Source organism: Anser cygnoides, chromosome 3 (genome assembly GCF_040182565.1).
Source record: "Anser cygnoides isolate HZ-2024a breed goose chromosome 3, Taihu_goose_T2T_genome, whole genome shotgun sequence".
Lineage (NCBI taxonomy): Eukaryota > Metazoa > Chordata > Aves > Anseriformes > Anatidae > Anser > Anser cygnoides.
In genome coordinates this window covers 21,256,306-21,271,729 of record NC_089875.1, presented here as the reverse complement: position 1 = coordinate 21,271,729, position 15,424 = coordinate 21,256,306, and the positions used below count along the sequence as shown (strand labels likewise).

The following is a 15,424-nucleotide window of genomic DNA, read 5'->3' as shown; positions in this document are numbered from 1 at the left end:
TGTTAAACTGAAACGTATAAAATAGGATCTACATTCAAAAAGGGATTTACACAGAAATTTGAAGTTTTTAGGAGGGTCAAATTAGAAAAAATATCAAACTGACAATGTCTCTTTAATTAGAACACACATTGTGAAATGTTTCTTTGTAAGGATTAATTATAAATATTTAATAAATCTGGAAGTTCACCAAGCACTCTTGCAAGACTTATAGTACGTTGTGAAAATAAATATATTTTAATGATTTATCTGCTTTATCAGATATTTTCTGTCAATGTTAATGGGTTATTCCAGTGAGTGTCATATTTTTGATTTGGTGTATGCGCATTGTAACTATAATTTCAATGTTTGAGTTAACCATATTCATTCAGGTTAGAATGAGGATCTTGTTTAATTGTTTTCCTCATTCTGTAATGATAATGTCAGTATTGACTGAAGATGAAATAAAGAAGAATTAGTAGTAAAATAGAATAAGTATTTGCAAATATATCACTGCTTTGAAATTTACAAGAGATTTAGATAAATTCTAAACGTCTTCAAGGTTTTGGTTTTTGTAAGGCAAATGTTTAAGGCAGAAACAAAATCCATTATGATTTTTGACTATCACTGTCATTGATAAAACTGTTTCATAGGCTTATGCCTGTGTTTTTCAGGCTCCCACTCCAGTGAAGTAGGCTTTACATTTTACTTTCAATATATTTATATTGAATGACATCTAGCATTTGGTGAAGGAACTTTCTAAATACAAACCTTCCTTTTGGAAGGGGTGGTAAATATTTGAGAAGAAATTGCAATGTGAGCAAAGTCTTTTAACTTTCATCCTGTGCCAGAAGTCAGTCACCACAACTGAGTGGGTATAAAAAAAATCTTTTTTAGAGTATTTTGGGGTGTAAATATGAGATCCCTTGACAAGTTCTTAACATATGGTAGAGTCTGTCCTTGTCACATTTACAGTTAATATAGCTAAAATTACCGTATTAAATTTATTTGGCGTATACATCTGGATAGTTGTTGCACAGCAAAGCAATACCAGAAACTAAAAACTTGCATAGTTTGTTAAAGTGAAGATCTTAGTTTAATTATTTTCATCACTGTTTTATAAACTCTTTGACATATGAAATGGGATTTTTTTTTTTTTTATCCTTTTAAGTGTTCTGTTTTGATGAAGAACTATGTTGGTATGAATTGTGAGATAAGAGGAAGAAGGGAAGGGAGTGCTTAAGAATGACTTGAAGAAGTTAAGGGACCAGATTTGGAAAGAAGAGGAGATAAATCCAAATCCTCATGGAACTTCTCTCTCGTCTCATGAGAAAAAATGTTCAGCTTCTTTGTTTGGTTTGTTCTGTAAATGCCTTGCCGCTACTTTGGGAAATAGTTCAGCCTTATAGAAATGGAAACTGGGGCATTAAGAGTAGAGTCCTGACCTTGGAAACATTTATATGCAAAGACTAATTTATAGACATGAGTATATGCTCTAAATGATGCTTCCCGTGATGTCATATGAAAAGTTGGAAACAGCACATGAAAATACAGAGCAATCAAACAAGGTCAGCCTTTCTTTACAAACTCAGAACCTCCTTTAAATTGATCATGCAGAAAGGAAATGGGAAATTACATAGGAATAGTTATAGAAATCTTAATAAGAGACAGTAGAATTTAAAAGAAAGAAAACAACTGATACATTCTTGGAGATGGTATGAATGGATGTGAGAGTGTTATTGGATACAGTAAAGGATTTAGGTCTTCAGAGTTTTCTGTGTAAATAATTAATGATATTAAATGTCTGCTGTCTGAAAACTGGCATTGCTGATTTACCAAATAGCAGATAACCAAGCTCTTTTATGTTGTTGCAGAAGAAACTATCTAAATCTTAGTTAAAGTTCAGCCTGTATCATCATGTCAGGAATTAATGATACATAGTACCTGAGGAGCTGTAAATATTAACTATAGTAAGTGGTCACTTGATGACAGACTTCTGGCTTACAGAAGGAAGCGAACTAGTTAAAAAAAAATGCCCTTTTTGGTAAGCTCTGTGCCATATGTATAAAGAGGGAGGTCTGAGAGGAAACTGGTTATATCAGAATAAAATGAAAAGAAAACAGACAGATGGTTGACTGGAGTTTTAGAAAACTAGACAAAAAAAAAAAGACACCTAGTCCAGTAGTCTTGCATGCCTGAAAACTTTGAATGACTTTAGACATGTCTGTGGAAGTTATGGGTTTGTCCATGAATCCATCCTTGGAAAACTGGTGTAATTTCACAGTTGAAAGATCCAGGCTTCTAAAACGATTTGTGTACAAGCATTGCTGAAATAGTGAAAGAACTTGATCCTGTCTCAGATACTTTGTGATTTGTTGCACTGGTGATGACATGCCAAAGGAACTGTGAAGTAGTCATTACCCCTTAATACAGTTTCATTTGAGGTTTGTAAGTTTTACTAAATAAGAGATATGATGTCATAGATACCATCGTGGCTGTCATTGTTACTTCTCAGAAGTTTGGAAGGCTGTTCCAGTCTGAAAATGATTTTCAGGTGCTTGTCCACTCTGTAGGATATGTATTTTATTTAATGTGTAGGAAAATTGAGAGACAACTGGGCTGGTACTTCTCTGTTGATGAGGGTAGCTGTTGTAACTCATAGTGGCACGTATATTTATTGAATTTGTATGACTTGTACTGTATTCCTTCTGAGTGCCAAGTGATTAGTCACTGTTTTTTTCCTGTTACCCCACTGTAATGTTACAGGAGAATGGAATTCATAGTGTTATTCCAAATAGACAGGGTAGAGAGAGGATATAATAAACACACAACTGTTACAATTGAATATCTCAAGCAAGTCAGAGCATAGGTAAAACAGAATGCATCACAAATTCATCAATTGCAAAACATCTCTTCTCCCTCTCATTTTTTCTTTTTACTGAAGTCCCATAGAATTGGAGTCTAGAAGAGAGTTAGATGGTGTGAATGTTTGATTTGAAAATAACTGCGAAATTTAATTTGGAAAATTTGTGTGAATTAATTTAATGAGCAGCCTGATTGTTAGAATTAGTATGGTTGCATACGCTTTGATTTTGTAAGATTTAGTGCAGTTTCATTCACCTTCACCAAAAAAAAAAAAGCATGGATGAAAGAGGACTTGAGTAGAAATATATCTTATACTGTCTGAGAATATCTGTACTAGTGTTTCAGATCTCAGTTGTGTTCTATTATTGGCATTTGGCATTCAAAATGGCAGCTCTTCTGTTGTCAGTCAAGTTCTTTACCAGCCACTTTGCCACTGCAAAGCAGCAGTAATATCTCTTCTCCAAATGCTATTCGGCATATGGTATTTGTAATCCCTCTTTAAAGGACTGCACTTAGTTTCTAAAGTAATTAGAAATATCCTTTTAAGGTACCCAGAGTGTTATGATATGACCCTGTAAGACTTCCTTCATTTCTGTTCTGTCTTCCCCAGACAGTTGGAATCATTTAGAGTGTTCTAGCGCTTTTTTTTTTTTTTTTCCTAATCAAACCTGGCTTTTTGAGTTTAAAATCTCTGGGGGGTTCACAAGACACAAATACAGTTCAAAGCTCTGGCTAACATGCTTTCTTGACAAGTAGTCAAATGCTGAAGTGAGGGTGCTGTGAATAAGCCATGAGGAAATTCAGACAACTGTTTTCAGAAGAGGACTAAGCTGCACTGGAATAGATATTGCCTAGAAGCCATACTTTTTTGTTTAATGAAGCTTAATGGAGTGAAAGCATGCTGTCTATCTGGGGTACAGACTGGGATCTTGTAGGAAGGAAAAAATAGCGTGTGATTAACTACCCTATTATAGTCAACATTTATGGGGCAGCTTAAAGAAACACAGATGGGTGTTGCATGAAACACATTTTTGAAGACAGCATAGTCTTCCAAAATGTCTGAGAAGGTGGCATTTTAATTTTGATGTCACATCTCACTTCAGCAGATTTTTAAATCTATGGCATGTATATTAAAGAAGCACATATATTATATATGTTATAGGTTTGTACATATACTGGTTATTGCAACTCAACATTGACTGACAGGTATGAGATGGTAACTCCTACGCAGATTAGGAAAAAAAAAGGAATAAATTCTACATAACGGCATTAAAAAAATAAAAAGACAGAATGAAAAAAAAAAAGTTGCCACCCAGAGATAAGCAGTTGGATTGAACATTTGTGAAGGTGGAGTAGAAAGTACTGTTTGATAACATCTATTGTAAGTTTTAATGGATTGTTACCTTTGCCTTCTGAAGTACTTTGCTGTCTATTTGTTGAATATTTCTTCAGAGGCACTGTCCTCAGCATTCTTAGTGATTAATAAGGAACTTGGCATATAAAGGCTTCGTCTGAAGTTATTGGCAACCTTTACGTAAATGTGACAGCTTTGGGAATTTTGATAAAGTAAGTTTTTAATCGTAACTTTAGTCAAAAATACTGAATTCTGAATTCATTAGTAGAAATAATTTTTTAATCATAATTTTAAAGTAATGAATTGAGTCAAGATGAGCTAGGTATTTTGACCATCTAGCTTCAGATAATGTGTTTTCTTAGAAAACTGTTTTCACAGATGGTGACTAGTTCAGATACTACATATCAAAAAGATATGTTTATTGTCTACGGGAAAAGCTACATATTTAACATGTTTTCTGAAGGGCCTGGATGTAACTGAGGATAAGGACAAAAATGTTTTTGTGGGGTTTAGTGTTATCTCATGGAAAAAAAAGAATGCTTGCCCAAGAATTAACATTTTTTGTTACTCTGCTTCTGGACCTTGTTCAGATTTATCAAAGGCTTTTGGGGAATTTACCTATCCATTTCACATGATGGCCAAGAATTGTAACCTGAACTCTCTAGATACCTTTGAAAATCTCAAAAGTTATGCTTTGGACAAATGCAGAGTTTAAAATTGGCACATGAAGGATTGTGACATATATATGAGAACATTATAAAAAAAAAAAAAAGAAAGCATAAGTTAAATGCAGAAGGTCTGAAAGTTAAATGTGGTTTGTGTTCTGATAACTGATAACGGTGTGGCAAACTCAGCAGGATGATTTAGGTGAATATAATCTTCTGTACCTCAAACATGGTAATCACAATTTTGTGTCTTTAGAGATTTAACAAAATCTGAATTTCTGGATGTTACCCTATGCTGAGTATCTGAATAGTTAGATTTTTTTTTCCTTCTGTTCACCTTTTTTGATTTTAATTTGTTCTTAAAATAATTTAAGAAGATTAAAGAGATGAATTTATTTCCCTATATGCTTTCTCACTTCTCATCTTTAAGGTGTAGTACCAATATTTTTAATGTGTAAATGGAGAAAAAGCAAATACAGCAAACCATGAACGTAAAGAGTATAACAGTTTTCTTCTAAGTGTAAAGTAATGGTCTTTTTTTATTTTATTTCAGTGTGATCACTGTTTGCCATTGTACAACGACAAGCCTTTTCATTCGGGTGACCAAGTTCATGCCTACAATTGCAAACCTTGCCAATGTTATGGCCATGCAGAAAGCTGCCACTATGACTTAGCAATAGACCCTTTTCCTCAGGAATACTACAGAGGCAGTGGTGGAGTATGTGATAACTGTCAACACAACACAGCTGGTAAGCCACAAAAATGAGAATTGACTTCTTCTGTGGTCACTTTTTGGGTAAAGTCGTGTATCAGCTGAAATTAGTAATACTCAATGGCTGACATTCCAGAAAAATTGCATATATATTTATTTTTCAAGTCTTCAGGTAAAGCACTACTTACAATTTTGTCAATATTTAAGCTACAGGAAAATACTGATTAAATTTAACCTAATCTCATACAAAATCTTCCATGCAAAAGACATTTCAATTATTACAATGCATTGTTTCAAAGCTTGTTCCATTGCATATGCTAGAACATTTTAATCCAGAATATCAAGGCTATCCAATCAAACCAGTTTAAAAGATAAAACGGAAAAAATGTTGTCAACTTCAGCTTTAATGTCAGCTTCTTGCTTATTTATAAGGGTTTGTGTTCAGTGTAAGTAGTGTATTTTTGAATGCCTTTTATTTTTAACATTTGTCTTCAATTTCAGTTTTCTTGGCTTTTTGTAGTAAGGGGAAAAAAGAAAAGTTTCAGGTTCAACAATAATTTTTCCAAAAAACGTATAGGTATTTGCATGGCACAGCTTTTATATAAGTGTGGTATTATATAACAGATGGAAGTTTAATGGAGTAAAACATAGTTTGTAACAGGTTCATTGTTTCATATGCTCTGGATCACTAAATTGGCAGGTAGAGATGAAAGGTGCATTAAAATGGACGTCCTGAAAATTATAGAATTCTCTCAAAGGAATAGAGTCTTTAATTTTGAATTATACAGCTAATTTTAATGAATTGGAAGCCATAATGCATAACCTTTCCTTCATGCAGGAAGAAACTGTGAGCTGTGCAAGGATTTCCATTACAGACAAGCAGGTGCAGATCTTTCAGCCATTGATGTTTGCAAACCCTGTGATTGTTATGCAACAGGCACCAAAAATAAGAGCCTCCTGTGTGATAATGTAAGTAGCCTCAATATATAATAATGCCAAAATGTTTTAATTATCTGGAGATAGATATCAGTAAGATTTTACAAAGTATATTTAGATGGTAACTACTTTATAAAAATCGCCTAAGTTCAGCCTTTTCAAAATAATAATTGACTAAAATTAGAGAATGAAAGCCAAGAAAATACAGAAAGCTATCTGAAACTTACCGTTGCAGAGATCTTCATCTAGACCAGCAACAGATATTAAAAATGATGTATGAATTTTCAGAATTGAATTGTAGTTTTGGGGTACTGGGAAGTACTAGTACAGTCAGTAATGTCAAGGCATCCAGTTTTTACTATTTTTCAAGGCCTTGCTACTGTTTTAAAATTGCTAGGAGATTTCTACAATTCAGTCAATAAGATGATCCTGAAATTAACTAGAATTAAGGTAGTTTTCCCTGTAATACAGACAGGAATTGATCTCCCATTTAGTTCCTGAAGTCCATTAAACAGAGATATGAACATATGAAACATACGAAGTGACATTGAAAAAAGAAAGCTGTCATATGCTTTTAAAGTCTATGGACCTCACTGACAATAAAGGTCTGATCATAAATCTAACTGTAGCTTTCAAAACACCTACTGTTAAAATAATGTTTAATATAATGTTAAAATAATGTTTAGTGAGAACATTAAAATAATGTTTAGTGAGAAGATAAGAGGGATACATCATTGGGCTAAATCTAGACACATTTTATGAAATTTTGTTTGTGGATTTCCTTTGTATATGCATATGAAAAGAAAACAACCAACCAAACAGGAAAACTCCCAAGACTCAAATCTTGAATATGCAGTAAAAGTATGTTGTAGTTCATGTTCTAATTGCATATGTCCTCTTCATTGCAAAAAATCCAAGTTCTGTTGGGAATAGAGAAGCAGTTGCTTCTTTGTCTGAAATGTATTTTAAAAACATTGTCAAGGGAATTGAGGTAGAGCTTGATCTTCAGGGAGAAAAGATAGACCTTCAGATTGTCGCTACATTTCCTGTCTCACTTTTTCTCAAACTTGTCATAAAATGATGTTTAACATTTTTTGTATGATGTACTTTGTTGTTATTTGCATTTTATTACCAGTAAGCTTTTGTGGATACTGTTGTATTTTCATCCTTGCTACTACAGTGGCACAAATACATGTCCAGTTAGACTCAGTGCACTTTCTAGGACTCACATGATATGCTGCGTGATATGCAAATTTACCACAATGTGTTTTAAAAAATACCCCGTGTTACAAACAAAAAATAATTTATAATTTTCTGTCTCCTGAAAATTACACTTTTTGCCAGCATCACAGAAATGAGGGAAAAAAAAACTATCGCAAAATGTAGATGCATCAGGACAACTTTTGTAAGGTGTAGGGAAAATGACAACAAATGTTGATTTGCGTGTCCATGGCTTTTGACTAAATGTTAACCTGAAACAACTTTTGCTTTAATAACTAGAGGAGGAGGAGTTTACAAACTTAAGTCACTAATTTAATACTAAAATATATTTTTAAAAAGTTAATGATGAAGCTTGACTGAAAATATGAACTAGAGGATATAATGGGAAAAATGAGGGAGACTGTTGCTCAATAAAGCATCAGTTAACTGCATTAGCAGCAGTGCAGGGAGAAATGATTAAGAAGCATTAAAGAATAGATTAATAAGGCTAGGGACTAAAAGCTGAAATGAATTACATGAAATAGGAAGGCATCATTGAAGGAAGTATTTCCAAATTTGACCTGTGAAAGATAGAATCATAAGGAATAAGGACCCTATTCATGAAAATTAATTGTCACGTCACAATGATAATTTTCAAGGAAATATGCCAAAAATGGTGCAGAGTACACTTTTACTGCATAATTTACCATTTTCTGCAGTTCATCAAGGATTTTTTTTTCCTGCAAAGTGCCACTTATGTCACTAAGTTCCAAGAGGTACAGTTTCAAAATTGATCTGTAGAGCCACAAAATAACCTATTTATTTCTCACAAAATATTTACTCATCAAATGTAGCTAATATTATTAACATAGATAATTTACAGGATGAGGGGAAGAACTTATTGTAATACTGTTACTCCTATCTCAGTTCTTTGGTCTTGAAAACTTTATGCCTGCTCTATTCATCTATTTCACTCTGTCCTTGGTAGGGAATACATGCATTTGTCACTTGCATAGGTTCTCAGTTCTCATACATCTGTAGATCATGTTCATTTACAGATTAGTCTGTAACATCATTTTGTATTTTAAAGTGCAAACTAACATAGTAACAACTTCAAAATAGTAACTTTACAGCTTACAGCAATGAGAGGGATTTTAAAAGAGTGGTGTTGCAGCACATCCATGAGTAGTGCCTTAGTCTCTCTGCAGAGAGAGGTCCTACCTTGAGACTGGTGGGTGCAAGACAGAATTGCTACAGCCTGTTAAAATTTGTTTAAAATTTTAAATTTAAAATTGTTAAAATTTTGCTGGTTGTTGGCATCCAGTTGGTGCAGAAAATATTTGCATTGGTTGCATCCTCTTTGTGAACTTTTGGCACAAAATATTTCAAACCATCTGAAAGTCCAAATGAATTATTTGAGATGCCTGCTTTATGAGACTGAAAGAAGAATTGGCTGCCTTCTTCCATTCTCCCTAACCATTCACACATGAGAAAATTCTACCAGAATACTGCTGATGTGACCATTCTTGCTCTGTATAGAGAGCTGGAGATTAATTTCTTCTGGCCCTTCCACCACAATTCTTGACTCATTTTCCTATGCTGTTTTTTACCCAGACTGCTCTACAAATGCTTACATATTCAATCAGGCACAGCAGTTTGTAGTCCTTTCATGATTCTGTTATAATATGCCATATATAATGGCATGAAGAAAAGCACTCTTTTCCAGGGCATTGGTTTCTGGGCAGAGCTGAAAGTGCTGCTATTGCTTTTACTTAGTCTTTGGAAATATCAGTCTGAACTCAGTGAATTTAGACATCTTTCTTTACTCAACTTTTGTTGATTTTTTTTCCTTCCTTTTTTTTTTTTTAACTTATAACATGCAGATAAATATGTATCGTATACTTACTGGTGCAAAGAAGCTGTACTTTACTGCAGAAGATATTGGTCAGAGTTTCAAATGTTTAATTGTATTGTGTCGATGTGGTGGCTATATTCTCTCATGTTGCAAGAAAACCCTTTCTAAAGCTTAAAGATAGTTACTTAAAGCTTAAATGATAGTTACTCCTTTCTCTGAGGAGTGAAACGGAAACATAGATTTCAGTGCAACCAATTCAGCTTTTGTACAGGCTTCAGATACCACTTTCCTGTATACTCCCTAAATATTGCTATTTTGAAAATCTTCATGCATTTCCCTCAATTTTGAATGCTTCTTCTAAAGCATAATGGAAAATCTAGCTAGTATGTGTGTATGTATATATATATTCTAAACCAAGATAGATTTTTTGATGGATTTTATTTCTGAATTGAAAAATTCTTTGCTCCAAAATTTGAATGAGCATTCCTCCCTTTTCATTTTTCCACCTACACATTTTTCAACCAATTTATTGTGATTGACAATAAATAAGTAACTGAAATATGTGCTATAAATGAAAGAACATCAGGTAAAGCACCTAATTAAGGGCACTTCAGTCAACAGATATACTGAACAGAAAAGGGAATATAAAGGATGCAAATGTGAACCAGTATTAGGCTCAATGAACAGCTCATGTGCATATTGGCTAATGGAGGCCACAGGAAATCAAGTTATAAAACACTGTGTTTTCTGAATCTTGGATTTCCCTTCATGGAAGGGCTTTAATCTTACTGATAAAATAAGCTGAAGGAGAAGGAGCTTTTTATGTCAAATAATGCTATGGTTTCATTTCTGAGTGGCTTTGTACCATGGAAATGCTGCTTTTCTGTGATATTTTTTCAAGTTATTTGGGGGAATTTGTCCTCTCCTGCCCTCTGGAGTATCGTGGTCAGAGGGGAAACACATCATTTTACATTTTGAGCAGTTGTAGTAGAAAGTAACTGACTTTTGAAAGTCATCTTAAGTGATGACAAGAAGAGAGTAGAGGAGTAAAAAGGAACTTCATTATTGTGGCTTATTCAATTTTTAGTTCCCAAAGCTGACGCACCAAGAATATTCACAGGTATTTGGTGGTCAGACCATTAACCTATCTGTGTGAGCTAGCACACCCTACATTTCTCATTTCTTAAACGGAAGAAAAGGAAGACAAAAATCCTCAGCCCTCTTGCTCCTCTTTTCTCAATTCCTGAGACTGTTGGCAATAGGATGCTGGGGTCCTTTCCAGATTTGTGTCAGGTTAGAAGGTGGTGGGAAATGTATAATTAGAATTTATATCAAGAAAGCAGAACATCGAAATTGGTGCCATTGCAAAGCCAGCAATGGCAGGATGAACAGTGAGAATTTAGTGCAGGTTCTAAATATACCCATGGGTCTCCAAATATGAGCATTAGGTCATTGCCAGATGGTCAAGGGAAGGTGCCTCTATATTGGTCAAGAGTAAATAATCGAAATGAATGTGCACCTGACTGTGAGACCTGATGAGATGCATCCAAGGGTCCTGAGGGAACTAATGGATAAAGTTGCTAAGCCACTCTCCATCATATTTGAGAAGTTGTGGCGGTCCAGTGAAGTTCCTCATTTTTAAAAGGGAAAAAAGACAGACCTGGGGAACTACAGGCCATTCAGTCTCACCTCTGCTGGGCATGAGCATGGAGCAGTTCCTTACAGAAACTATGCTAAGGCGCGCAGAGAAAAGAGAGGTGACCAGTGACAGCCAGCATGATTTCACTAAGGGCAAATAATGCCTGACAAATTTAGTGCCTTTCTACAACAGGGATTACAGCATTGGTGGATAAGGGAAGAGCAAGTGACATCATCTACTTGAATTCTGCAAAGCATTGACGCTGTCCCATATGATATCTCTTTCTTCAAATTGGAGAGATGTGGATTTGACAGATGAACCACTTGGTGGATAAGGAAATGGAGGGATGGTCTCTCTCAAAGAGTTCAATGTGTCCAGGTGGAAACCAGTGGCAAGTGGTATTCCTCAGGGGTCTGTATTGGGACTGGTATTATTTAACATTTTTGTTGGAGCCATGGACCAACATCCACAAGTTTGGTGATGATATCAAGCTGGATGGAGTGGTTGACTGCTGGAGAGAAGGGATGCCATCCAGAGGGACCTTGACATGCTCAAAAGATGAGCCTGTGTGAACCTCATGAAGTTCAACAAGGCTTAGTACAAGGTCCTGCACCTGGTTCAGGGCAATCCCAAATATGAATACAGGCTGGGTGATGAGTGGGTTGAGAGCAGCCCTGAGGAGAAGGACATGGAAGAGGAGAAGCACTGGTGGATGAAAAGCTCAACATGAGCCAGCAGTGTGCTCTTGAACCCTGGAAAGCTAACCGTATTCTGAGCTGCACCAAAAGTGTAGCTATCAGGTTGAAGGAAACGATTCTCCCACTCTAAATTGTTCTCATGAACAGTTCACTTTAGTAAAATAAACTTATCAAGTGTCAACTTTTGTCACTTATTTAGTGAAGTCTAACCTCATCTCTTACTTTTTCTGCAGATTTGGAAAGATTTCTCTTTATATATCTGGCAGTATGTTTCCTCTATTACAGACACAAAAGAAATGTTTTTGAGACTATAGGGATGTCCAAAGAGAAGAGATGGTTTCAGCTTTCATAAGGGCTTAGGTCAGCCATTTTTCTCAGCGAATTCCATTTTATACTTTATGAATACATATGGTCAACACAGTTTTAAGTAGTCAAAAATATATTTCTGATTCTGTGATAAGAACATGCTGAATATGTACTAGATGAGCACTCTGGCTAAGTAGTTTGTTGTATCATAAGTAGTAATTAAGACAGTGCTATGGAATATGTCACCTATTGTCTGGATACCTATATCACTTCTGAAGTTCCTATATCAATTTAGTAACTGGACATCAAGAGGGTTCTTGAATAGGATCCTCTTTGATTTTTTGATTCTAGATGTGATGAGTTACATTAAAATGTCACCCTATTAAAGAATTCTATGAATATAGTCTAAAGCAGCATGAACTGTTATGTGCATGTAAAAGTCGGAAATCTTGAGTAGTCTGCTTCCTGATTAAGGACAATGATGTTATAGCTGTGATTTGTGCAGGAAGAAATTGCTTGCATACCTTTTATAACCATTTAGATTCAAGGATATGGGACTAATGCGTATTTCATACATAAATTATAAGTGACACAAGGGATTGTATGCTAACTCAGCATCAGTGATTTTCTGTATCAAATAACAATTGTAATCATGAGGTCCCAAGGTATCCACCACTTGGTTGTAACGTTGTGCTAGACTCATTTTCACAGTGAACAATCTAGACAGATATATTTTATAAGTGTGTTAGTACCAAGATGGTCACATTAATAGACAAGTTGTTTTCCCCAGCTTACTGCTGGGGTTAAATACAGGCCTGTCAAGAATAAGCAACAGGAGAACAGATTACTTTCAGCTCTTCTATAACCAGCATAATTACAATCTATTTCTTTAAATGACAGATAGCTTTTGAAATGGGGGGTTAGCGGGGAGGGGAAAGGTCAGTAATATCTCCAGTGCACCACTGGTGAAATCTTGGTTAAAAAAATCTTTAAATATTAATTACTACCAGTATGATCAATGACACTGCGGTTTCCAGCGGTGGTTATAGAAGTGGTTTGTTCTACCTGTTTTGATGTAGATTTCCATGCTATAAAACCTGTGGCACACCTATGTCTGTATTATCATAAACATTTGCAATTTGAACAACTTTTTTTTGGTAACAGTATACATTGCCAAGCATTTCAGAGTGCTTCTGGATTATTTAAGTGCTTCTCTGTCTTTATAGAGGAATTAAAGATTTTTTTTTCTGTATTTCCAAATATTTTTCTGTATTTCCAAATATTTAAGCCAAATTTTTCAATAACTAAACTGAGTGATTTTTTTTCTTCCTAAATGCATGCAGTAAACAACCAATTTTCATAGGAACTTAAAAGTGCATGTGTGCCTTAATTTTGCTTTCCTCTTTTAGGTAAATCTCCAGTTCTCTAAATCTATTTTCTGATTTTTTATTACTTTTATTGCTTTTTACTGTAGTTTTTCTGATTTGTCTGTCATACCCTTCAACTACTTGATCTGAAGTGTTAACTTTCCTTTTCATGCCTTAAATATAATATTCTTTTTTGGTAAATCCCAGAATAACATTTACTTTTTCTGTTATGTTTTCATATCATTCTTATTTAATTTGTGGAGGTCCAGTATCACTTATAGATCATGTTCTGCATTATTGTATTTTCAATATTTCACTTTATTTCACTTTAGCTCTTTCCTTGCTATTTGTTAAATTTTGAACTTCTATATTTACTTCATCTTTACCGATTTTAGAGAATTTGCACAAAGCATAAAACTGATTTTGAATATCAGCCCACTGAGGGTGATCCCAGCACAGCAGTGCCCACCCAAACCAGGGCAGAGTCTCACAGCATCTAAAGATGTCCAAGTGCTCAGAACAGGGTCCATTGACAGTTTCAGACAAGGCAAAGTGATAAAACAGATCTAGGGTCCATCCAGGGAGTCCAGTCTGGAGCAGCAGGACATCTCGTGCTGGAGACATGGCTGCAGTGTAAGACTGAGGGGTCCATCCAAGAGACTAGGGATGGTCACAGCTGCACGCAACCTCAGGCAAAGTCTGGGTTCCCAGACCTGAGCTTATCTGGAGCTCCTGAGCCATGGGCAGAGGGTATGACTGGAGGCCCCAGGTGAGACTGCCCAGGGCCATTAAGGCTGGTTGGTGCAGGCTGTGACAGTGCTGGCCGGGCATCCTAAGCTGTGGGTGATCTGTGAGGTTGTACGCATATTCTCTGTTCTGTCTTCAGAGTCTGCTAACAAATATATTGAAGAGCTTACCACCCAGAACAGACAACTAAAGAACCCTACAGAGCTTTACAAAGCTTCCCAGTTTTACAAGTACTTCTTTAAACTATTTTTTTCTTTTTTTTGTTCTTTTTTTTTTTTTTATCCTCTCCATCTGCTATCTGGAATCTATTTCTTTTTCTCTAAGTTTCCACCCAGCTACTTGAAATATACAGAGTATATGAAAGATAAAATCTGTCCTATATAGGATGCATTACAGTGGCATGTTTCCCTTACTGATATTCATGTCTACTTACAATGCTATACTTACTATAGAGGTCAGGGTTACATTGGAATTATATAATTGCAATAGTTCTTCTGTATTTCAAAGGCTAAACGTCAACAGATACCTTTCATCTTGATATCCTATATTGACAGGTGAATAGCTGAAGAAGCAGAATGGAAAGGTTTCCTAGTCACTTATAGCTAAGGCATAAGCAAAATAGAAAATATTTGTGAATATAATCAGAGGTCAGAGGCTCTTTTTTTCCAAAGACTTAGAAATTTGTAGTAAGGAAGAATTTCAATGGTTTTTTTTTTTTTTTTTTTGGTCTGGTACTTCTATGAGAGATCCTCTAACCTGGTACATAGAAACCTATTTTCAGATCTGTTACAAAGCAATCTGATAAGCATTCTGCTCTAATGAAAACTTTAGTTTCCAGCAGTTCCTCTAGCCATCATGAAAGTCTTTCACTCTTTTTAGAAGCAGGAAACCATTTGCCACTTGTACTTGTTACAGATGGAAAACTATTTGGTATATGACAGAATGAACATTTTTACATGGAGGTCTCCAAAGGATTTCATTGGCTGGTTCCTGGAGAAAAATTGAATTATATTCACTTGTTGGCCAGTTATTTCTCCCTCATTGTGAAGAATTGTATTTGTTATTCTGGAATAATTTTTACCCTATTAAGGGAAAGTTTGGGGC

The 15,424-nt window shown here is 35.2% G+C and overlaps 1 protein-coding gene across 1 annotated transcript in view; it reads left to right on the top strand.

Annotated features, from left to right (window-relative positions):
• The window catches only part of USH2A (usherin), a 399,816-nt gene that overhangs the window by 47,017 nt on the left and 337,375 nt on the right, over nucleotides 1-15,424 (top strand). The window contains exons 9-10 of the mRNA XM_013174016.3: nucleotides 5,414-5,609; nucleotides 6,411-6,541. Of these exons, the coding sequence (XP_013029470.3) occupies nucleotides 5,414-5,609; nucleotides 6,411-6,541 (327 nt within the window). The remainder of the gene's footprint in view (nucleotides 1-5,413; nucleotides 5,610-6,410; nucleotides 6,542-15,424) is intronic.